The sequence below is a fragment of the Platalea leucorodia genome, assembly GCF_965183815.1.
Source record: "Platalea leucorodia genome assembly, chromosome: 4".
Lineage (NCBI taxonomy): Eukaryota > Metazoa > Chordata > Aves > Pelecaniformes > Threskiornithidae > Platalea > Platalea leucorodia.
The window spans coordinates 117,793,949-117,820,507 of NC_138826.1; the positions used below are offsets into that span (position 1 = coordinate 117,793,949).

A 26,559-nucleotide genomic window follows, 5' to 3' on the forward strand; every position below is an offset into this window, starting at 1 on the left:
TCTGCTTCCCATGCACTGCACAGCGTATCAAGTGAATAGGCACTGCCAGGTTCCCTTTGCAAAGGTCTAGCCCTGAAGAGATTTAATAAAAATAATCCTTCACAGGCTTTTCATTTTTAATTAAATAAAATCAAGTAGTCTAGAAAGGAAACAGTAGATGCAGCCGTCTCTGAAGTCTATCAACACCATTTTTGAGGTAACTGATGTCATTCCCAGAAGCATCACAGTCTAAATTCACTAAAAGAATCAGCAAAACAGGAGCAGAGATTATGGCAGAAGCAGTGCTTCAAGCAGACTTCAGAGAGCAGCGGATTGCAGTCTGTCAGGACCTGTGTGACTCTTAGCAGCGGTTTTCTGTTTATTTAGCTTTAAGCTCTACTCTCATTCCTTATAGACTCCATCTTTACCCATTCAATAGCTAAGATCAAAGAGTGCTGACTCTCAGAGATGCCTAATAGTAGGTTATTTTTGGCCTCTTGTCACTGTCACTCTTGTAATGGGAAAGGTAATGGGATTCAGCTTACCAATATGCTGACCTTTTCTTTGGAGTGTGAAACCTAACACTGTGGGCTACAGCCCGAAACATGCTTTCTCTTCATGCTACTGGAAAAGCGTTGAAAAGACCTCTAAACTGTGCCCTAAATGAGCAGCCAAAAATGAATCCATTAATCCTCTGTTAGCTGGCAGAGCCAGCTACTTCAGCCTCTGATGTGCTCTGCAACATATAGAGACAAACACGATTAAATCGATTAACGCCCAGGAAAGACCTGGTTCCTCAACTAACTTGTTCCATGACATTGGGAAAATTACTTGTGCTCGTCTTTTATATCTGTTTCAGCTCATATGCTTTGCCTGTTGGGGATGCTACAATCCAGTCTGACCCAAATGTGACCATTCAGAGCCAAGGGAGAGAAGCATCAAAAGCAAGTGGAACTTAGCGCAGCCTTTCTGTAAATCATTGTCAACCTTGCTAAAGTGCTGGCTCAGTGTTCTCTCCTTCTTGCCAAAAAAACACCATTTAATCTTCAGTTCTAGGAGATATCAATGTAATGACTGTAGTCATTAATACTGAATTCATGCCTGTGTTTAATGCTAGTCCGAATAACATATGTGAGGTGTTCTACTGCGTGGGGAAAAAAGTGAATACCACTTAAAGAACTTGGACCGTATCATCTTTGTAAAATATACAGCCATTCTGCAATCCATGCATGGTACTGTCTCATTATTCGGTAAAACTGCAAAACTGTAAATTTGCTATACAAAATGTCAAACAGGAAACCAATAATTCCTTTGAATTTAACCATTTTGCTCAAAATGTGATAATTTTCTTATCTGAGTTTCTATCCTGACTCAATACCAATGACTTTGATCTTCATCAAACAAACAAAAAACCGTTTGATATTGATGTCAGCACGGCTATAGTGGTAGCTTATTGGCCAAGATGGTCAAATCATATTCATGTTTAAATCCTAGATAATCTCTTTTTTGGAGCATCCACTTCTGCATTTTGACTGGTGTCTCTAACCCCAAGAGAAGCAGAGGAAAACATTAATTTAAAATGAGAGAGGACATGCATTTGAAATCGTACTACAGGGAGAAAGGCTGTACTGGCAAGGACTAGATAAGCTATTAGGCCTTTTCACCTCTCATTCCTGCGATTCAGTGATAAATTAATTGTGTGCAATGTTTATTTCTGCAAATGATTGCTTTTAGTATAAAAGAGAATATTGATTCAGTTAGCAAAGGAAAAACAACACTGAAAGTAATGCTCCAGCAACTATTTCTTCCACTGTTAGGCTCAAGAGAGTGAGCCCCTGGCCTGCAAGAAGAGGTGAAGTGTGAAAACTGTGGGGGCTTTTAGCCAAACACCTATTAGAAATGTCTTTGCATCTCACAGAGTTAAAAATCTGCACAATACTGACATGATAAGGGTAGACCTTCAGCGAGTACAAATAAAAGCAGCTTTGCAACAGACGACAATTGCTGTGGGTAGGTCAGTAGTTGTATTCCCGAAAGGTATGGGGTGAAGAAGAAATCCTGGATGTGATGCTTCTCTGGGTTAGGCTGGCATTGCCTGCTGCGGGGCTCCTCTGACTTGCAGCAGGAGGGGAAAGGTGAGGGAGGCCCTGGCTGTGCCCCTTCTGTGAGATGCTGATGGACCCCTGCAACGCAAAGGGCATCCTCGAGCCGCACTGACAGGCAGTGAGCACGGGACGGCTCTCCTCACCTCCCAAGCTGGGATGTGAGAGTCCCGGGCTAAGATACTACAGGGATAGAAACTTCAGAAACACCTAAAAAGAGAGTGAAGCAGGAAAAGGGTTTGAGATGATTATTTGTGATGCCTTTGAGAAATCAACATAGAAATTAGGAATTACTTGTAGAAATTAATTACCTGTCTCTAAGTAATGAGTTTGTGATTTCCTCCGGAATTTCTCTGTACCAAATGAAAAATCTAAGTGCCAAGTAGGAACAACTCTCTACGTGACAGCACCTGCATAGTTGCAGAGTACACTACAATAGTTGCCAGATTAATTGCATTTTCAAAATATGTCGTTTCATTTCTTCACTTAATGTCCATTGAAAAAAAAAGAAGTTTGTAAAGAAACTTGTGTGAAAATTAGTGAAAAGCATGAGTGATTTTGCTGAGTTTGGTTCTTTGAAAGGTTGTTTTAATATTTCTGTATTCTTTGTAAAGGGTACAGAACAAGAATGTTCATAAGCTCAGGAACCTGATTTGAGGGTAATAAAATCTCCCTCTGATGTCTGAAAGCAAACCAATGAATTGCGAGGATGCTAGACCATTGCTTCTAGAAAGAACCAGTCTTGAGAGAAGGACCTCAGGTGATGGAGGATTTGCTCCTTATCTACAAGCATGTTTATTCTGATTAGTTACTTTTGTTAAAATCTGTGTCTCGTTTCTAACCTGTGCACTGATCTAAATAATAGCATTATTGAAATTTGATCCTTTTTGAAAAAGAGATTTAAAAAAGGAACCAGAATGACCTGATCTTGAAATAGGGGACCATCTATTTTTTTTTTTTTTTTAAACAGTTGTTAAATACCCTGGTTTCAGCAGGCAATAGAAGGAAAGTGAATTGCCTTGTGTAAGCTTGTTTTTTTCCAGTAATAAGCTTATTTATATTGGAAAATATTGCGTGTATCTTAAATACATTTTTTTAATATAAATATAGTTACATGTTTCTAGTTCATCTTGGCTTTATTTTCTGAAGTCAAGTCAGTAGGAACAATTTGTTCTTCAGAAAGTTCTATTAGAAAAAAAACTTATGGTTCACTCAATGCACTTAAAAAAATTTGATTTTTCATTTTTTTCTTTGGCAATTAGATTAAAGTTATCAAGGTTCAGATGCAAAAACTATGTCAGTAGCCAAATTTAGAGGAACAGTTATTCTAGGCTCAATAGAGAGTGAGGTTCCTTCCCAAATGATGCACTTACTGCTTCAGAACGCAGCATCTGACCCACCTTCTAGAGGTGCCTCTTCCTACCCATGTTGCCTGGGGTCCTAACTTCGGGACCTTAGGACCTTAGCACAAGCTTGCTAAATTCAGCTCTCAACAGGATTTTGAAAACCCTTATATACTTAATTCCACCATTTTCCTTTGGGAAATGTATGGTTCTAGTACTTGATCAAACTTATTGCTGAGCCGTTCCACGCTTTTCCAGAAATGCTAGAGTATGTATATATTCAAATAAATATATCCTGGACTGTGAAGTCAGGAAGATTTGTACATTAGCAGTAATCTGCTTTTTCTTCCCAAATTCATTTACTTAGCAAAGCAATGGAAAATAGATTGTACTTACTGAACCAGGTCTAGGGTAAGGTACTTTTCCTTCGTATAGAGCCCAGTGGTATTCAGGTCCTTCTTTATGAGCGTATGGTCCATTGAAAGCTGCTCGGACACTTGCCATGTGGTAAACACATATAGCATATCCTCTAAATATATTGCTATGAAGTAAAATTCAAAGACATTATTAAAGCAGTATGTCACATTCTGTACATATAATCCTGCTATTATTGTGTAATTAAAAATAAGTCACATTTCAACAGTATTCAGGGAGAAGAAACTACTTATTGATTCCTATATGCTTTTCTTGTAACTGCTGTGTCCAATATTCTTTACAGTCTTTAACATATTTATATTTATAACATTTCTCTGAGGAAGCTCCTTGTTGTTATCCCAAAATCTGAAGGAGGTGAACACAGGCTCTAAATTACTTGTTTATAAACACAGAGGAAGTGCAGCGAACTGAACTCAGGTCTTATATGGTTTTGATTAGTGACTTAAACAGCTAACCATTTTTCTTCTCTAAGATTTTTCCTGTTGTCGTTACTTTGGGAAGACAGGAATCATCCAATGCTGACTGAAATGAACAGGAGTCTTTTTATATTGAGTGGGGATGTTGGTTGGTGTTATTAGTTAGGTCATCAAGATCACTCTATGTAGATCAATCCACATAAAAGTATCTTTTTTACTTTTAAATTTTATTCACTTAGTTCCAGAGAAGCAATTCATTATTTTTTAACAAAGCATCAGTGCTCTCTACAAAGAAATTATTTCTGAAGACTCCAGAAGGTGATCCAGATCATTTTAATTAGGTACCCACCTTTCTCTACTGGCATAGGGACCCAGCAGGAAATGCTAGGTGCCTGCATCCCTAGAGGACCAGATCTGCCTTGCTTTATTCCAAAAAAAATAAATCAGGAGAGAGAAACAGTGGCAAAAGCACAGCTGCTCTTCTCTACCAGGTACATCCTAAACTAACAGCTGGATCTCCAAGAAACAAGTACTGCGTGCTTGAACTTGAACTAGGCTGCAGTGGAAAAGGAGGCCACCAGCAACACCACAGCTGGTGTTTTAGGCTTCGCTAAGAAGTTTGTAGGAATTTAAGCTGCTATCTACTTAAGTTTGAATTACAGTGGAACCCTTAAAGGAAGACAGGTGGCTCTGATAGGCTGCACTGATAAGCATGCCTGCACATACTTTGACACTAGGAAATTTCAAGCAGAGAATCATTTAATTAATTTATGATCCAGACAGACTGGATCACTGAATGAGACCCTGAGTTTCATACAGCAGTTTTTACATTAACAAGGAAGCCCACTGTGAATAGAACAGGCATTAAACTGTTTACTATACATTTGCTAAGGGATATTTATCATGCAGCTTCTCTCTCTTCAATAGGCTGTTCAAACATTCCTCTATTTCTGCTATTATTTCTTCTAGTTGTTTACCTTGTCGTGTTGAAGAGGCCAAATATCACTGGATTTTTGTTATCACGAGTTTGCAGCAAAAATACATCCTCTGTAAAATTTAAATGCAATGTTATTGGTAGCAAACTTTTCTCAGCCCCAAAGGAGAAACTTCATTGCTTGTTAAAAGTGCAATCCTATTTTACTCATATATGCTATTTAATTTTTTGCAGATTTTAAAAGCAATCTTTAAAAACAGTGCAATAAGTAAAGGCATAATTGATGTTAGTCAACTCCATATGTATAGAACTCCATATACATTGGAAACAAAACACTAACAACCATTCCCTGTTAAAGAATACAAGTACAATATTTGACAGTAAGATGTGTTATCATGAAAGGATACGCTTTGTATGATGGTTTTAAGTTTGTTGCAGTCTAGGATATTTACCTAATTCATCAAAATGCGTATCAATTCCATTTCTCCCGGGCACAGAGCACACTAGCCTGGTTTTGAGAAAAGTGCTCCATTTATTCACGAGCATTCGCTGGCCTCCCATGTCATTCTGCGTAGAAAGAAGAAACAAATGCTGATGGTAATTTGAATGAGTAAGTCTAGAAGCACAAACATCTCTGCAGAATTAGCCACTCATTGTATGTTTTAATGTCAAAACCATGCATTTTCAAACCACATGTCTATTACTAGTATTATTTCTCTGGAGTCAGCTTTCAAGTAGGATTGCAGTGATCAAGTCCAAGTCTCATTAAGGGCTGTGGGTTTATAAGAATTTTTTAATTCTGTACTGCATCCATGGATAGTTTTAACTATACAGCTGTTGTGAAGCTTTTTTATTTCTCATTTTTGTTAACTGCATGTACTGAGTACATTAGCGAAGTTTAGCTTTGCTTTAGGAGCTCAGTGCAGGGTTAGATCAACACATTTAGAAACTGAAGCCCTGAATCTATCTATAGAGCTGGTACAGCTGGGGCAAGTCTGAGGCAAGTGTCTACCTGGTGGTCTAACAATTTCTCAACAACTCTAAATAATTCCTGCTTTGCTATGGATGTCTCATCTTTTTCTTGCTATTGCGACTGTCGGACTGTCAAGAAAAGGGGGCATTTAGTACTACTTAGTAATCAGATTCTGTAACCTTTGGGTGGCATCCTCAAAGCTATGGCCTTATATTCAGGTAGACTGTGTAACTGACTGTTGAAGGCTCTGTATTAGGCTTGCAAAACTCCTCTCACAACTTCATTCTAAATGACTGAAATTAATTGATTTCCTCAGCTTCACATTGAGATCTTACAAAAACAGATATGTGTTTTCATCAGAAAAGAAGAAATATAAAGAGTAGGTGCTTCTGTGTTGCAAAACTTGTTACAGCTCAGATGAAAACGTAAAAACTGGGAAAAAAAGCCAGTTCTTGAATCACCAGCTAGCTTCTTTTTTGTATTCATTAAATCAAATTAGAATTATAGCATATGGATGTGAAGTTAATGTCCGGGTGATAAAGCATTTGGAGTTTTGGACAAGTGGAAGAGAAAGGTCTGTGGGATCTTGGTTTAACCTATGGCTAGAGATAAGACATTTAAGTGGATATATTTCAGACTAGCGGGAACTATTAAAATAATCTATTCAGACATCTACCAGAACATAGGCCAAGGAATTCTACTTCAGATCTTGATGCAGGCTTGAATTCAGAAAGCCAGCTGGTTTTGTGAACATTAATGTTTTAGGCTGCAATTTAGTATTTTGCATACTTCAGATGTTTTAAGTTATACATGAATACTCCTTAAGAAATTTTAATAGGTAGGATGCTGGTGACCATATGTGACATATATAATACATTGAGGTGACAGAAGATTTTTAACTTGTATCTTGCTTTTTGCCCAGTAGTTTTAGGAATGTATCCCCTACAGTTAGGAGGGATGAATGCAATTATTTTTAGGAACAAAATCAGATGCTAAGAAATAAACTTCTCATTTCTTCCTTTAATCAAGCAGATATAGTCCCAATGGGAATGTGAGAGCTCCTCTCATCAGCCTTACTGTAGTTGAATTAATAGAAAAGAAATACACGCAAACTTCATCAATTGTTCAGAGAAGACCAATTATGGGCAGCTTAATCATATGTTCAGATATGATTCAGATTCAGATAGGACAAGAGATCATATGTGAACAGTGCTCCTCCCCAGTGGCTGCCTGAGATCTCTTTCCTGTGTGCGGGGCTGGGAAGCCAAAAAGAGATGGGATCAACACACCAGGAATGTGGCCTGAGTGGGAAACGGGTAATCATGCAGGGCAGTGGAGGGAAGCAAGGTCTCTTCTCGTGACTTTTCTGCTCCTTCTGGTAAACCTTATGCGTGGCTGCAATAATAATTTGCTGGGCAATTCAATCCTTTGTTCTAGTTTTCTATCTGCACAATTTTCCTTAGTTGTTGTTGAGAAGAAGAATGATAGATGAAATGAAAACAGTAGTTAGCTACTATTTATAAAACACTCTATAGATGGCAATTGACATTGCGCCCCTCCTATCGTTCATGCACCAGAAAGAGGTTTTCAAAATTTACAGAATCACAGAATAGTTGAATTTAGCAGGGACCTCTGGAGATCATCTAGGCCAACTGTTTTGCTCAAAGTAAGTTGCTTTAAGCAAGTTGCTCAGCAAGTCACTCAGACCCGTGTCCAGCCAGATTTTGAATATCTCCAAGGATGGAGACTCTGGGCAACCTGTGTCAACTTGTGGGTGTGTTGGTTGATAGCCGCCTGAACATGAGCCAGCAGTGTGCTCAGGTGGCCAAGAAGGCCAATGGCATCGTGGCTTGTATCAGGAATAGTGTGGCCGGCAGGACCAGGGAGGTGATAGTGCCCCTGTATTCGGCACTGGTGAGGCCGCACCTCGAATACTGTGTTCAGTTATGGGCCCCTCACTACAAGAAGGGCATCGAGGTGCTGGAGCGTGTCCAAAGAAGGGCAACGAAGCTTGTGAAGGGTCTAGAGAACAAGTCTTGTGAGGAGCGGCTGAGGGAGCTGGGGTTGTTTAGTTTGGAGAAGAGGAGGCTGAGGGGAGACCTTATTGCTCTCTACAACTGCCTGAAAGGAGGCTGTAGCGAGGTGGGGGTCGAACTCTTCTCCCTAGTAACAAGCGATAGGACGAGAGGAAATGGCCTCAAGCTGCGCCAGGGGAAGTTTAGGTTGCATGTTAGGAAAAACTTCTTCACCGAAAGGGTAGTCAGGCATTGGAACAGGCTGCCCAGGGAGGTGGTTGAGTCCCCATCCCTGGAGGTATTAAAAAGATGGTTAGACGTGGTACTTGAGGACATGGTTAAGTGGTGGACTTGGCAGTGCTAGGTTAACAGTTGGACTCGATGATCTTAAGGGTCTTTTCCAACCTTAACAATTCTGATTCTATGATTCAATGTTCAACCACTCTGGCAGTGAAAAATGTTTTCTTTTGTTCAGATAGAATTTCACATGTTTCAGTCTGTGCCCGTTGCCTCTTGTCCTGTCCAGCTGGCTACAAAAGCCAGCTGTCTGATAGGATAACCATCGATCCTCCACAAATGCAGGCGAGTTAAGTGTCCTCCTTGCTGACAGAATAGGAAGGCAAGAGGGAACATCAGAGAGGACTGGTGTCTGGGCCAGTCCTGTACCAGGAATGTGAGGGTACATCAGTTCTTGTTAGCTGTGAGAGCTGCAAGAGGCCCTGGACCTACAGCCAATACAAAAGCCGATGGAGCCTTGATCTGAATTCAGAATATGGATGGTAAGAGAGTCCTGTGGGCAACTGCTATTACTGTTACCACATATCAGCACAACAAGAGATGGAGTTGAATAACAAGTTTTCTGAACTTTGCCCTCCTCTCTCAGCAGAATTCGGCTTCAAGCCCAGATTTCAGATCGCTTTTGAATTTTCTAATGCTTAAGGCTGTTTAGATGTAGGGTTTTCATTCAGACCTATAACTTACTCTCACATACGTTAACAGATACCATGTTTGCCTGGAGGAGAAAGACCAAAGAAAGGAGAGTGCATTTTTTTTCATTTAGCTGGGCAGTCAGAAAAAGGATCTTACCGCACATACGCGTCCCACTCTGGTATAGATAGCATGAGCGTTTGTCTCAGCCTCTAATGCTTTTTCAGTAAAGAAGAAATATACTTTGTTATCATCGTGGTCTTCATTGTCCGGAATCATGTATGAGCCAACGAATTTTGGTTCTTTAAAAGAAAACAAAAATGAATTGAATCCAAATTTATTAAAACATTCCCTTATTTTTTCAATCCTTAAAATCAGCTGGTAGCAAAGAAAAAAATAAAATTAAAGAATCAGGGATCTGTCAGTCATAGAGCTACCTAAGGGGAATAGGGTGATAGAAATATTTTTTTTTGTGGGTGGGTAGACAAAAAGCTCTGGTAGTTCATCTAATAGATGTTATATGAGCATATATCTTCATAGATAGAAGATACATTGTGCATCTTTGTCATGAAACAAAAACTTTCTAAATTTTTTCTGTTCTAACATTTTGCTGCGAAGTTGAAACCTAAGTTCAGACTTCAATCTATGCCTGCATACCTTTTAACCCCACACCAAGAAGGGCTGTGAATGATTTCATCTCACTGAATTGTAGCAAACTTTTTACAAGTTCTTTAAATGAGAATGTCATTCATACAATTAGCCTGATTTCTTAAGAAGCAGTGGGTAATGTAAATCTTTTCCTGTTCTCTGTGAAAACAGTCATTGTATTTCAAGACATTGATACAGCACTTGCTAATTTTCTGAAGTGTTTTTAATATACATTTTAAAATATTCCCTTTCTACAAATTTAAATTTCAAGTATAGAAAAAGTGAAAAGCAAAGTTTGAGCCCATAATTTAAAGAATTCTATATTTAAAATAATTAAATGTTCCAGAGAGAAGAGAAACTTCACTTGCATATGCCAACATCCACCTGATTGTTGCCACCCATATATAGCCAGTCTAAACACTCGGTTCAGCAAAGCTCTAAGTATTGGACTTAAAGCACATCTAAGCATGTTCTAAACATATTTAAAAAAAAAAAAAAAGAATTTAATTCAAGTTTGAGGTTTGACTCATGTAGGAAGAAGCATGCAGCAGAACTATTTTCTCTCTTCTGATTCGGGAGAAAACTGCCTTGAAATTTGAGAGAAAAAACTTTTGTGTCCTTTCCCTGAAAAGATGATGCTCACCATATGAATCACCATAAAAGGCAATTATTGACTATCCTTGCCATACATTAGCAGTAATTATGTCGCTGTTATGATGAAATATTGCAATGCTTTTGGAGCAAAACAAATCAAGATTCTGACTCTCCATTTCACAGAAATTTCAACACTTTGAAATTCAGTTACCTTTCGCATTGAAGAGTACGAAGCAATTTCTAAATTTCCCAGCACATGATTTTTCTCAATATTTTTCTTGTATAATATTTTAGTTTTCCTATTTAAAATTTCATGCTTTAACTTTTTATTTCATTTAACTGTGTGATCATTGTGTGTTCATTATTTTGTATTATTGCATGATACCTCTTTACTGTACAACTTGGCAAAGACTGAGTTGTTTTATTGCAACATAAAGACAAAATGATCTCATCTAGAAAAAAGAGTACTATGTTCTAATTAGAAGCTTCCATTTATTAAATAGAGAATTTAAAAATATTATTTTAATTATATATGCCATATCATTAAATACTATAGAATATCCAGAATATAAATGAAAAACAATTTTAAAAGTGAAAAATGTTATTTGTTACACTTGTTACATCCAATATGTAATCAAAATAAAGATTTCAATATGTTCATCCTGGCAGGAGGTTCATGAAAAATTTAATGGAAAAAAGATAGTTTAACAAATTCCTCTCCAAATGGATATACCTATGCATGAACAGTATCATTTTAATTTCTGGTTAAACAGAAATTCTCTAGTCATCCAAAACACCTCTGGTTCCATGTTCTTCCTTTTACTTCTTCCCATACCTTTCAACAAGCGCTCACTATCAGGTTCAGTTCGGAGATGGGCCATGCGATTCATGGTGCGAAATAGAGCAGCATCTCTTCCCCAGTAGTCACTGTAGAGACCAGTAAAAAGTTCGCCACCTGCAAACCACAGATTAAAAAACCAAAACAATTCGGTAATGGTCTGCTTATTAATTGCATTGCATATGATAGGAACTGCATTATAAACATGGCTCATATTTGTATTTGCTCAAATTCAGGTAAGAAGACGAGTTGGTGAGTTACATATAGTCTAAAGAGCATATGGACATTGTTCCTGCCAGCACTGCAATATTTACAGTTGGAACAGCACGAGGACAAGAATTTTAAATTTCATCCATGGGCTTGGCCTCATTTTCAAAACTGACTTAATGACTTCGGGATAGATTCACATGCAAAACATGAAGGCATTAAATTAACATCTACACACATCTGCTACAATAATATGTGCCACATCAGGCACCTAAGTTCAAAGATTTCACTGTCATTCAGTTAGTGCCTGGCCCTAGAGTCACCACCCTGTCGGCACGTAAATTTTCACCAGTGCAAAGACTCTGACCAGTGATTTGCTTCTGAGTGACCAGTGGTCTGCTTCTGAGCACTTCCAGACGTGCCCTTGTCTTGCTATTGAGAAGCAATGAATTGCTTGGTCCCAGAACTGGAAGGAACATGTTGGGTTTATGAGGAGCCAGAAATAACAGGAGCCAGAAAATGGGATGAAAATGCAGCAACAGGTTTTAGAGGATGCAATGCTAAGGAAAAGAATAGTGACAGCTGCACCAAACCACTGATTTGGGCTACACTGCATGGATACAGCTCAAGGCTAAACCATGCTTGAATCCACAGATTGGACCTCAAACAGGGAAGCGTTTCCTCAGCATAGTTATCAGATTTGGCTCTGCACAAAACATGGACGAATAAAAGATTAATTAAAGAAGCACATGCTGAAAATACTGGAGGGCTGGATGCAGTTATTTCCCCAGCTGGAGAGATAAGAAGCAGTACCTGCTACCTTAGAAGTGATTTCTCTAAACAAGCACATGTTTTATTAGGCTGAGGGGGTTTTCCAGTCAGCCTACTGGAGCTGTTCCACTTCACCTGAAATAACTACAGTTTGGGTGTAACTTGCTGGCTGGGGAGGCTTAGATGTTCACTGGACAGAAAAAAGAGCCTATTTTTCTGTGGTCCAGGAATAACTTGTTTTCATATCCTTAAAATATTCACCAGGGTAGGGACAGAACCTGAGATCTCATCCATCCTGCACAACTGGTGATGAATGTTTCCTGAAAAATTTATAGGAGCAGAAATAGGGTCCCATTTTCAAAGGGTTTAGGTGGCATTCACAAATTATGCAAACAGGAAAATATTAGACAGAATATGCTGATTGCCAATAAGTTTTGAAAATCTACATGTAGTTGGGTACAACTGGATCATACATATGTTCAAAAAATTGGCCTGTCTCTACCTGACCCATCTAAAATTGTGATATTGGATATATTTTACTTTAGTGAAATACCAGCAAAAAATCTCCCTTTTACTTATGCATGGCCAGAATTCCCCTTAACTGACCAAGCATTAAGAATAATATACTTCATATCCTTGTGGACTTAGATTAGAAATTTCTTAGTCTCAATTTAAAAAGCAGACAGCTATTGTCACTAGGTGGCATCCTTATGTTAGAAAATAACACAGCAGGAATTAAACTGCACAAGAAAAGGGAAATAAATGATTTCCAGTTCGTGGCTAATCTGAGTGGAGGTTTCAGTGACACAGCTTCCTACCCCCTAATCAAAATAAACGTGATTGATCCATTCAAATAACATTTGCTCGCATTTATAAAGGATAATAGCAAAAGCAAGAATTTTGCCTGTTGGTCTTCTTCAAAGTGTAAACTTTGTTTCTCTTAAGAGATATATGTGAATTGAATGGTACCATAAGTCTGAATAATGATTCTGAAAAGTTTATAGTTTGGCAGCTGGGGCTGGTTCAGAAACCTCTGATGATTTGGATCTGAGCGTAGTTTTGCCTTAGGCTTCACCATATAGAGAGTGGATATTGCCTTGTAAAATACATGGTCATGATTCAGTGTAAAATATTGGCAGGTGAAATGAAAAGTAACTATAAATTATAGCACCAGTAGAAATTAAGGTTACCCAAAACTTAATAGAGAGCTTTATTTTTTAAACAACACAGAGCTGCTTAAACAACAGAATTTGCCAGTGTCTGAATAACGTTCCAAATAATCTTCACAACCCTAATTAATGAGTTACAGTAGTCATAAATCCCCCTTTAAGAATTCCATTAGAAAAATATCTCTGACTGGCTGTTTTTTGTCGTGTAGTTTTTTTTTTCTTTTTTAATTATAGTGATGTGTAATACAAAACGTGATGCTTTTATTCTTTCAACACCGTAGTGAATCTTGGAAAATGCATCAGTGCAAGGTAAATGATTCGTCACATGTTGCTAGGGATCAGGACTGACATTTATAAGTCCAGATGTTCAGAAGTTTGGATATGAAGCCTGTTCCCTCTGTTTGGCATAGGTATAAAATGTTAGTGTATGTAACTAACCTGCTGGTATGGCATTCTACCATATACCAAGGAAGTAAGTTATCACTGATTTTATCTGTGAGATCCTGGGGGGAGAAAATGGAAATTCCAGTCTTGGATGGATATTATTCCATGAAAGATATTGCACAGATACAGAAATTAAATCTGTTTTTTACCCTGAAGTGTTACTAAACTGAACATAAGACAAGTATCAAGTGTGAGCAGACAGGTCACCTCGCCTAAGGAAAGCAAAGAGACAATACTGATGAGTGCGACTGGCGAAGATCTCAGCACAAGAACATTCAACATAATTCTGAGATCTTTTGCACTTTTGACATTAAGAGGATCTTCTCTTTTCCTCTTCAATAATCTTTTGCACATCCTTTAAATCCATGTTACAAATTTTGAACACTGCTAAGTTTTTACAGGTGCTGACTAATTCTAGATTTAGAGACAACCTGAGGTTGAGGTTTGAAAAATCCTGGCAAGATTTCTGCTCTTTTCTCCTTCATTGAAAAGCTGCTACTACGTATCAACTCATTCCTGTGTTGGCTGCAGGGTTTTATATTGCTGAACATCACACTGATAAACCAGTATCTTCCAATGAAAATCGACTGAGCAATGTCACCGACCTTCACCACTCCTCCCCTCTTCCAGTCTAACCTCAGCTCCATGTGCATTTGCCAAATTAATTGCTAAAATTTAAGTTTTAACACAGCCTGGTTAATCCTGCTAAAACAAGAATAGAAACTTTATTCTTTCCTTATTTAAACAAACAAACAAAAAATCCCATGGACCTCAAAAACCGGTTTTAGCTCATGTGATACATGCATACTTTTTAGCTAGCATTCTTTTGAAGCAAACAAATACATCAAAGTTCACTTGGCACCACTTCAGAGATACCTTTATTTTTTGCCCTTTTCTCAGAGCAAAATATTAACAAAATCAAACACGAACTTCTTCTAAAACCAAGAATTCCTAGATGACAATCCTTAAACTAAAACGGATTGAAGCATGTGATTTAATTTTAAAAACTTGATATATACAAGGGATTTCTATAAATAGGCTCCTTCCACCTTAGAAGTGGGTTTCCTTCATTTGTTATTGGCACGTTTTGTGTACCTGATTCAAATTGAAAGGTAATGCAAACATAAGCATTCATCAGTAGTCCTTTTTGTGTAAAATCCCCATTATATCACTTTGTAGAGGGTGGACTAGCTCTGTTATGAATAAAGGAGTAGACCGTAATGAGTAGAACATACGCAGCACCTTTCAGGCATTTCTTTGATTGTCAGACAGTTATTACCCACATGACAACTGAAATCAGAATACCAATTCACATTTTTAGCAAGTGGTACTTTTCTCAGTAGGAAAAAAAAAAAAAACCAAATTCAAAAGAAATTAGCTATTGCTTAGCTGGTAAACTTCCTCTGTATATTTGTGTTTTCTGTCTGTCATTCAAGTATTCTGTCTTCTGTTTTGAGAGAAAATGTATTTATTTTAGTTCATTGTCTAGAGTAAAAGAAAAGACACAGATACATGGAACTGTTTTAAAACTGTAAAACCAGAAAATATTATTGGAATGGATTCCCTGGATAGAAAAACATATTCAAATGTAGTTTAGGTTTTTCACCACTTGCTCGCGATATATCACAGGTAACAAAACATAGACATAAAATAATTTCTCAGCTTTCAAGAGCTAGTGTAGTCTAAGTTAATCAGTGTGCATGATCTGATATTAAAAATAGTTTTGGCTATTGAAAGCAGATGGGAGAGTTCATTAGAAATAGAAGTCCAAAAGTTTTATATGCCATTTATCTAAACATGCACATTTTATTCAGCCTGTCTACCATCCCACATCTATTCTGTTTCCTGATGCTGACAATAAATTGCTAAAAGTTAATTGTTCATAAACTGAGGAATTCATCACAAGCTACTTTACCACTGGGTCACATAACCAATAATAAAACGTATGACAGCATGGCTATTTAGTTTTAAAGCCAAGTCACGAATTATTCTTTTCTTGAAGTGGGTATTTTAACTGATGTGTTGAAATACGTGAAGAGATACAGAACAAGAGATTCTCTTTCTTCCTAAATTAATCTAAATAAATCTGGTTCTAATTAGTGATGATGCAAATGATCTTTCAAGATTTTAAAAGCTTTTAAACTTTTATCAGAGGTATGTAAAGTCTCCTTGTTAGTCTAATCCTCACTGTTAGTCAATAGCTACGCTGGTGTAGGCTGCTGTGTTAGCGTGAGTTGCAGAGGTGGAAGCAGGTTTTGAATTGTTTGGTTAGAAAGAAGAGGATGCTGGGATGTGAAAGCCTTTGCTAACAGGTTTGCATAAAATCTTTTCAAGGACATGCACATTGGCTGAACCTACATGGGAGAGTGGACGCAACTCTGGGGTGCAGCCTCCAAGGGCGTGCTGACTCCATACCAGGAGCAGATTTCACTTTCTAAGAAAATTGGAGTGCGTGAAGAAGAAGGGAATCTCCAGGCATTGGAGGAAAGACTGGAAGACCAGTCCTGGAGGGTGCATGGTGTAGTTGTCATCTCCTGTCATGGGGTCATGGCTGCCATGAGCTGGAATCAGGGCTCGGCTGAATGAAGGAGCGTCCCTTCCTCCAGAGTGCACTTGGCATTAGAGGTCTCATTCTCATTTTAAAATGTTAATTAAAAGATTCTTTAATATTCACTGTGTTTGCATCTATGTCTTCTACCCTTTTCAAATGGATACCTACAAATATAAAGTATATACATTCTGGACTCTAAGGAGCAGCGGTAATTCTGTTTATTCTCTAAGCTGCATGTCTCTGGTTAGTAGAAGTCAGTAGAATATAGTAGAATACATGGAAATATAAAGTTCTTTAGGATATTTTTCCTAAGTGTTGGAAGTGTTTAATTCCAATATTATAAAAAGTATAAAAGCATAAATAAAATAATAAATTCTTTGAAGAATTTTGTTATGCTTTTAAAATATCATTCTGTGATCACTTGAAATTATACAATTCCCGATGGAGGTGTGGAAAAACAGCTTCTAAATACCTTTCTCAGGTCATATCATTTTTGATGAAGGGGTGAAAGTTTGTTTTTTGGTGTTGTATCAGTGATGTGATAAAAATGTATTTCTCCTGTTAATCTTGCCACATTACAGAATTTTTATCTTTGTGAGATTGATTTTATAGGTCTTTGGCAGTGGATGTCCAAGACTCTGATCAACATTTATTTAATGGATTTCTCTTTCAGATAAAACTGTGAGGATCCATAAGACCTCCCATAATCCAGGCAAACAAATGAATAGGCCAGAAACACAAGGACTAACCATTAGTCTTGAAGTGCTCAGTGGGACAATCTGGCTTCCATTTAAGCAAATAAAATTCACATTGATCTCACAGTAGGAACATGATCAGGTTAATTTATTTACTTAGTTCTGTCTGAGGAAAGGTTTAGAAGGACTTCAAGATTAGACCATGAGGTTTCAGGCCTACAGCAAATTCCATGGGATAAGTCTTTGTTCCCAGGCTGAGCTAAGACTGGAATCTGTTAAAAACTGTAGAAACAATTTAGAAATAAGGGTGGAGGAAAAGCGTAACGATCTGTGCTTCATGGATTTTGGAAGGTCAGTCAAAATACAGCAGTTTTTTCTGATTCTTTCATGACTTCTTAACCCACTAACTCTTAAGAATTTGAGCTGTAATTTTTTTTTTTTTTTTTAATGGGAATGAACAATATTTTGATGAATTGCTGCAATTTGAAAGATTTGGCATTACTGGTGAAGATTCTTCTTGCACGTAATTTGTTAATGTAAAGGAACAAATAAACCTAGAATGTAAAAATACATCTGTCACTCATGACCAATACTTCCTCACCACCACAGGCGAGCTATATCATTGCAGTTAATAATCAGAGACTTTAGCTGTCTGATTTTAAGATATGAACTCAAATGTAAATATCAAAGGGCCCTAAAATCCTCTCTTTTTCTATCCCTGAAAAGTTGAAAATTTTTTTGATCTTTAGCCTCTTTTTTCTAGCTCTTTCTTTTAATGACTATTCCTTTTGAATGCTCAGTTTTCATCTTATATATGTTTTCTAAAAACAGAAATCACTGTGTTACTCCCTACGTGCATCTAGCTTTCACCCTTTACCTGCTGTTCCAGTCTATTTTTAATCAATGTACTATAATATTGCCAAGACTGTGTTTGCTTGATCTCACAAAATGTTTTCAGGAAAACCTTATAGAGGAAAAAACATATGGTTTGCTATACTACAACTTCAAAAGTCCCAGCCCTACAGTGATATACTTACCAGAAAGGCACAGAGGAGCACTATCTCGGCACAGCTTTCTGGCACTGCAGGACTTAGACTGAATTCTATTTTTATAACTGTCGAGTGTAAGATCAACTCTCCTAACAGGGAATCACCAGTTTTGGATAGTTTTGTTAGAAGCATTGAAAAAAATCTATTTTTATCTCAAAAGCTGTAATTTATATAAATGATAAATTTTTGATATAAAACCAATTAAATTCACATTTTTACAAGTTGCTTATTACTCAGATTACATCTCAGTAGATGAAAAATAGTAAATTTTATGTATTATTTGTCTCAGTGGTGTAAAAGACTAAGCTAGACGTATTACTTTGCTTTGAAGGAAAGCAGGATATTATCGTTTCCAAAATTACACAACCATCATTTACCCCTTCAGGATGGCACGTGTCATATAACATCTACTCACTTCAGTGAGACACCCTTTCTGGAGTTAATGCTGCCTGGGATGTAATATTGATGTGGGCAGCGCCATGAGGATTAAGTCTGACATGTGGAAGGTTGCAATGGAAGATGGACAACACTTCAGTGTGCTGAAGAAAGAGACTGAGAATGACAGATTGACAGGACCGTGAAGCTTGTGACATAAAGATCATTACCAATTAAGATGGAGGTGAAGGAAGAACTGGGGTCAAAAGGGCACCTGCCTCGTCCTCTCTCAAATTTGTGCGATTCCAGTTGAAACAGATGATCCTTTAAAAAAAAAAAAAAATCACAGAAAACAGCGTAAACCCTACAAGCAAAGAAAAAAGTCCTTAGAGACAAGCTTTAACTTTGTTATACCTTTGTAATGGATTGACTTCACTAGGGAAAAAACACAATTACAGTTGCTCACTGATGTACTAATAAAAATTCTCTGGTTTCTACAAATCATCTTTGTGTGTGCACTGCCCAAAAAGATTCAGTAAAATATGCACTAAAATTGCACTTGTTTCATTTCTGTGGGAGTAGGGAGTGAAGATTCCTCTATCTTTTCTCCAAATTATCTAAACATTAAATAGATATCTAGCCATGGAATGTATTTTGCCTCTTTAAACATTTTTTTCCAGTAGTTGTTAAATATATCATGCTGTGTTATCTTCTCTTGGTAGCTTTGAGATGTTTATATCTCTTCTTTGTAAAAGTATGTTTAGGAATGAGTCCCCAGTTATGGTTTTCAGAGCAGATGTGATTTCTGCAGTGGATTTAACAGAATATCAGTATAAAAAGAATATTGACAACTTAGTTTAATTTGCCTGCATAAGGTTTTAAAGGCTGAGAAAGTATTTACAATTTAAATTTTCATTTGCAATGCTACAGTTGTCCCAGCTTTCTCAAAAAAGCCCATTAATGTCTGATTAAAATATCAAGTGAGAACACAATATTTTTTTAATGTATATATTAACAAAAAAGCATACTACAAAACATAGGGATGGGGGAGAATAAAAGAGCAAATAGAGAGAAAGCTATGAAAACCTCATAAAAAATAAGCCACCCAGCCATCAAGTGTGTGACCAGTAAACATTTCAATAGTCTAGCAGTTCAGTTCTGTGTAACAGTTTTACTCAAAAGTCTACTGAAATGCAGATTATATCAATTTATTGCATAAATGCAACCTACCTGTTCAGTAAACTAATCTCAGGTTCACATTGCTAATATACGAGGGCAAATGTTTTGTGAGACATAAAATTACATGGGACAGGACCCCAAATACCCCAGAATTTTGAGGAGGCTCTGCCTGGGTCTCTCCCTTGCAGCAAGCGTTCTCAAAGAGGTCCAAGAGGCTGTTTAACCATAAAAATCAGGTTTTAGTAGACCTGACGTTTCAGGTATTTATTAGAATAACTTAGTATTCACACAGAAAAAAGCTCGATATATCTAGACTGGACAAAATAGTGTCCTGGTGGTCCTTATTTAAATATATGTAGTCTTTTTAGTTCTTATGTCTTTATAGCATGTCTTTTTTCTGCTGTTGGTTACATTCATGTAATTTTGGGGGGTTGTAGCATATGCAGCTCCGTCCCTAGAAAGTTTTACTTTTGAGAGGTACAGAAACATGATTATGTGTCTGCTCTCTGCAATGCTGTATTCCCCACCCTCCTTCAGATCACTCACCTATGTCCACCCATCCCACCCTACAACCTACAAATCTCTCTCTTCCCAAGCAAGTGCAATTGCCCCCCAGGCAAAACTAATGTTCTCTTCTCTTCAGGTAGCTCCACTCGTGACAGTTATGCTGTCCTGAAAAAACATAAAAAGACAAGGAGCAAAGAAGCAGAAGAGATACTGACCATTGCATGGGATGGAACACTGGTAAGATAATAATAATAAAAAAAAAATATTTAAAAAGGACAGAAAGAAAAAAGGCATAAGGAAAGTGGGAAAGTTGTAGAGCTGATAGTTCCCACTCATTGATGAATAGTTGAACATTTCTATGCATTTCATTTAGAACAGTAAATCCTGAATTTGTCACAAGCCCTGACCTTCAAAGCATTATTCACTCCTTAATCCCCAGATCAGCCCAGCTGATGTAGCTATCTTCCATTCCCATCTGTGTAAATATTACGTGCCATTTTGCTGCAACTTCTGATCAAAAAGTAAGAAAAATTCCCATTAGTTAGAAAGTTTCCATAAAAATGGGATGCAACCCAGAATGCAGTTCTGGAAAAATAAGACATCTATTTCATGTCTACTTGAAGTGAAAAAGCCACCCCAAAATAAAAATAGCAAGCAAAAACCACAAAAAATGTAAGTAATGGTCCTAAAACCCACGAGATAACAAGGCATTCAGAATCTCACCTCTCCAGAAGCTCCTATGTTAACCTAACCCTGGCACGTTAGGGCCTGATGTTAAAGCTGATGCAGCAGAAAATAACCATGCTGGGTAGAGACAGGTAGTGCAGGAATACTATTTTCTGCTGTATCAGCTTCAGTTGCACGTCAGTAGTAACTATTCCCCCTCTGCTGTTGGGGAAATGTCAAACAATGAAGAAATATTTCTCTGCGTGTGGAAATCTCAGCCCCATTCCATACTTTTCAAACATCACATACCAGGTATTTTTCAAAACTAAATACCATAACATTTTGGGTCAACAGTAGAAAAAAAAGAGTAAGGAGAACTCAGGAAGGGAAAGACAAACCTTGTGAAACTGCACAAAAGGACTAGGAAATCACCATTGTCATAAAATATGATGTAAAGGCAATGTTTCTGAAAACAATCTGACTGATGTTATTTATTCTCTAATCAGGTATTGAAAATAAAGTTATGAAAGAGTTTCTCTTCTGGGAGCTCAACTAAAATATTTGTCAATGCATCGGTTAAATAAAGAAAAAAACTCCCAGTTTTTAGAGAGAAAGATGTAGAAGTAAGTGGAGAGATAAACTGAGAGTTAAAATTTAATAGGTTTTTCCAGTCTTAATGCTTTCTGTTCACTTTTCCCCACAGTAAAATAAAAATGGACTTGTCTATGAAAGGAAAAAGTAACAAATTTAACACTGATTACAGAAAAAAACCATACTCAGGTAAAGTGATCAGGTGTGGAAACAAAATCATTTTGAAACAGTACTTGAAGAAGTTGTATTATCCATACTTCATGGTTTGTAGTGTATGGCTCGTATTTCATCCTACATAGGGAACAGAAAGTGAAATTTTTGTGCTGTGGAACAAGACACGATCCTGCCAGGGCATCATAAACCACACTTCATGTTCAGGTCTTCCCCTGGTGAAATGCCACTGATACTCAGATCAGGGAGACGTGGCAGCTATGGGAGTCTTCCAGATGATGTGGAAGGGTTTTGTGTGACTGTACACCAAATTATAGTATCATAATGAAAAAGCTACTAATGTAGCTAACCGTTCCCCTGAGAATCAGAATGAAATCAATGGTAAAGATAAACCCATCTCTTTTAACATTCATGACATGAAAGCGTTTAAAACAGCTAACTATATGACCACGACATGGAAATGTTAGGCAGTATGCATAGTGTCCTTTCATTATCTACGTTTTAACAGCTGGAATTTCTGAATAAGGATTGTAGCTTAAATATACAATCTAATGCTAACAGTGAAGGTAGAAAAAAGTTTGGATTTCAGTGCAACTTGGAGAAGTTTCTACGTGGATCTCACCAGTTTTGTTATAAAGCAGGGTGCGTATCTCATAAATGCTTGCAGATGCATGTAACTGTCTGAAAAGCCACTGAAAATGTAAGCAATGACTCCTCCAAGAGAGATTTCCCATCTTCACCTTTCAGTACAGCATACCAAATATTCCATGGTTGCAATTCCATGGTTGCAATAAGTTATTCCCATCACTGGGGCAAGTAACTGAAGATCAGGTGTTAGATGTGTCAGCTTCCACTGGATGCCAGTTTAAATGAAATAAGCGTTACACATTAATAATCAGCTTTAAAGGGTAATACCATAATTCTAACCTTCCTTGCTGTTTGTGACATTGGAATCCCTTGAGAAATGTCAGAAAAAAACTGACAGTTTCTTCACAGATTATCCAACACAGCAAGTCAACATTGCAATTTATTTTATGGGCACTTTTCAGTGGTTAGGGTAAAAATTATGCAAAAACACATATGGAGGGCTGGGAGTGGAATTACAAATTTCGACATGTAGTTTGGGAAAAGCAATGGGGCTCTGGGTTTTATTTATGATACCTATGACTCAAGAAACGTAATATACTTTCAACTATTATTAAAATAATAATGTTGTTTAAAAAGGAATAAAAGATATTTCCAAGGGCATCAAGCATTTTGCCATTAATTTGATATGAATTGATAATTTTAAACAATGAAAAATAATGTAGGCTATAAATAATAATGAAAGAAAAGGTCAATCAGGGCTATTAAAATTTAAAGACTGCATTTAACTTTTGTTGCAGAAAATTGCTTTCTCTAATGCCAAGTGCTGCTTTGCTCTGGTTCAAGACAGCATTTATGCATGTGAGTAATTTAAAACATATGCTCACTTCCATTCCTATTCAGCAAAGTACCTAAGCCTATTCTCAACATTAATACAATGGCTGTATCTTTTCACTAAATCAGGGACTTAAAAATATAGAGGCTTTGGTTGGGTTTTCCTATGATACTATTTTTATGAGAAAAAATAATTTGATTTGCTGTAAGGGGATATTTTTTTCACTTTCAATTTTTATTATTTTCCAGGTAACAAAAAAGTAAAACATATCATACTGGCATTTTTTAAAAGGAAATTTAAACCATTTCAGAACCTTTAATTACATACTTAACGGTGTATGCATATGGTCCAACAGTATAGCCGAGGTCTGCTCTCCAGGAGACCTGTGCCTTTTTGTGGTTGGTACTTTTTTTCGTTGTTTTTTTTTTGGTTGGTTGGTTGGTTTTTTTAATTTTTTTTTTAAGAAGTTCATGCTACTTATATTGCGGGGTCGTAAATCATATTTACAGTATTGTGGGGAGAGACTGCGGATTTTTGTGAATATAGTTTTTAACACTGGCTACACCACTCACTATTACTGTAACTCACTGGACAAAATTCATTCATAGCGTTATTCATCTCATAGTTATTCAACCTTAGAGTAAGAATGACATTACATGCAAGAACTGTTGCATTTCATTTACTAGGGGTCACATATTTGAGATTTTTTGAGAGAGAACTGTGAATAAGAAGGTTCATATGCAAAGTGCATTGAATGGGAAAGCGTAAAATAGAGATGCACGGCTTGTGCAAAACTGTTAGAAATGTTCTTTTAAAAACCTTAATAAAGCCATATGATGCGCTCTTTTTTCTGTTCTAGTAATTCCTAAAGCATCCAAAAAGGGAGTGTAAACATCAAAGATTCGCCTTATTTGATCATACTGCCCTGTTTCAGGAAGATGACTGTCGGGAAGGGATGGGACACACTGGGACACGCTGACTCTACAGGGAAAGGCCATCCTAATGGACTGTCTGGCTGACCGAGTGACCTGGTAAAGTAGGTTTTCAACAAGAGTCATCAGAGTTGGAGACTGAAGCCCAGAGCGAGAGGGAGAGCTGCAAATGGAGAGGATATAGGAGGGAGAGGGCTGCCAAGGGGATGTTCACAACCCTACTCTGAAGACAGCATGTTCAGAAGCTTTCCTTGAACCTCTGTGCAGAAGTTGTGAGGTTCATTTTTGCTTGCAGAGTTACATCCTCTCACAGAGCACTTTCATTGAAGTCCATTGCAATTTTGCCCTTATTCTTTATGAGAATGACACTGAGACCCTTGTCCCAAAACAGGGGATATTGTTGTTTGATTCACTGGTTCCAGGTACTCCTTTTTTTTTTTTTTTTTCTTTTCTAATGCTATCTTAAAACCAAAGTGACAAAACAATAAAGTAATACATGGGAAAAACTGTGATTTAAAAACTTCATCAACTTAGGTACACAGTGGGACACAGTCGCAGATTTATTGACAGTCTTTAGCGCCATAGAAATGAAAGTAACTTATGAAATCTCCAAGACAGTAACAGACGTTATTCTGCAGAAAATAAAATTTAAAAACATTTAACATAGCAGGCCTGCTGTTTAGAAACTAAGAAAACATTTGTGGCCCATATGCACTTTCCCATTTATTCATATAATTTCTAAATCTGGTTTAATCTTAACATTGCACCTTTAAAGTCTGGCATTTTGCACACCGATATGTACCCATGCACACTCACACAGCCTAACATGAGGAATCAAAGAACTTATTTAAAAATAAATCAAATATAAGATTTGTAGAGCATTTCACTGGATGTAACTGGATTTTCACTGTGTAACTGGATTTTTTTTCTCATGTGAGGAATTGAAAACTGACTGAATCCAGAGAAACTTTATGACCACAATAGAAAGTGAAGTGCAATGCACAGAATAAGCCTTATCTTCATTTCCATTCTCTTTTGCACTGTAATGTTTTTAGTATAAATTCACATGACACTTTTTTGCAAATATTCTTTTGTTCTGTGTATTCTCAAAACATTTTTTTCACTTCTTTTTTCTTGTATACTCACTTATCCTTACATTTTTATTTTGACATAGAAAGACACACTGAATACACTATGCAGAGGCTTCTTTTAGAAAGGATGAACCTTGACTTCCCCATTAAAAAAAATCTGAAAAATCACAGAACATGTCTGTAAATCAGCAGAAAATATAATTCAAATATAAGTCTCTAAAATGAACTTTCAACTCCGTGACCTGTCTTAATCGTACACTTGCCTCATCAAGAAGACATGTGGTAAAAGAGATACACAGTAGAATATTTTGTCTTTGCATAACACAGAAAATAACATACAGGGTCAGGCCTGAAAAGATATCTCACATCATACAGCCTTTTGTATTTAATCAGACTAAATTTTGGTGCTAAGAAAAATGTATATTAGCAGTATCTGATAACTATAATCCCAAATATTAGGTAGGTGCCTAGTTGATATAAATCCAACTAACTCATTCAAGAAGTTAAAAATCTAAAGCCAATAGAAAATGAATCAATACCATGGAGTTTATATAAAGGAACCTGTGCTCCAAATACTTTAATAAGTTCCTGTTGCAACCTACTGGCCTATTTAAGTCAGCATAACACAGGCATGCTGATATATGGGTGAGTAAAGCTAGGATGCTCTAACAGTGAAAGAACCTTTCATTTCATGATGTAATACCTTCTTAAAAATATCCAAATACTAATTTTCAAAAGGATCTAAGCACTGGCAAAAAATTGCTCTGCTTGTTGAAGAGGATTACTGACTTTGAAAATTACACCTTCCATGTTCACTCAACTTTATTTTCTGAGCCAAATGGGGATACAATATTAGGAAGAGAGTCCTCAAAGAACTGGCTGAAATAGTCAGTTCTTTGCTATTTGACATAATTAAGATTATTTGGGAGGTAGTATTTTTTCTGAGGATCTGTTTTCAATCCTCTTTACATCCAGTGACATACTGAAAAGATCAATCGTCCTGTGGGATGAGAATGCATAAAATATTACAGACATTAAATCCTCCCTAAAAATTCAGATGTATTTTTCAGGTCTATGCGTTTTATTCCACTGTTAAATGATTAAGACACATTGGGCTCCAATGCAAAAACATGTTTAAAATCTGGAGCTATGTCAGACTGCTGTCTGGGTTTGCTAAAGGATTAGCAATTTGTGACTTGTGTCAAAATATCTGGCCTAAAGTGACAGAAATAATGTATTTCCCTGATTTAATGCATGTGAAATACTCTGGCAATAGAAAAAGAAAAAAAAAAAAAACCAAAAAAAAACCCAAACCAAGCAAGCATGCATATAGAAATCACAGGCATTTATCCTTAGCAGTTCAGAGTATCTAAGCAGAGTGGTTGACTTGGTCAGAATTTTAGGAGACACACCTTTGCATGACCTTAGCTGGACACATAAACTCATTAGGATCCTACAGCATAGAATAGGAGCTTCAGCAAAATAAGTTATGTTTATATTGCACTAGTGTGCTAGTATGTATGACAGTTCCAGGGAC

The 26,559-nt window shown here is 37.0% G+C and overlaps 1 protein-coding gene across 1 annotated transcript in view; it reads right to left on the bottom strand.

Annotated features, from left to right (window-relative positions):
• The window catches only part of SEMA3E (semaphorin 3E), a gene marked incomplete at its 3' end in the record, with an annotated part of 151,396 nt that overhangs the window by 19,767 nt on the left and 105,070 nt on the right, over window positions 1-26,559 (bottom strand). Inside the window, exons 5-10 of the mRNA XM_082308848.1 lie at window positions 18,696-18,789; window positions 11,202-11,321; window positions 9,284-9,426; window positions 5,662-5,776; window positions 5,253-5,322; window positions 3,821-3,965 (exon numbers count right to left, since the gene is read on the bottom strand). Coding sequence (XP_082164974.1) covers window positions 3,821-3,965; window positions 5,253-5,322; window positions 5,662-5,776; window positions 9,284-9,426; window positions 11,202-11,321; window positions 18,696-18,789 — 687 coding nt within the window. The remainder of the gene's footprint in view (window positions 1-3,820; window positions 3,966-5,252; window positions 5,323-5,661; window positions 5,777-9,283; window positions 9,427-11,201; window positions 11,322-18,695; window positions 18,790-26,559) is intronic.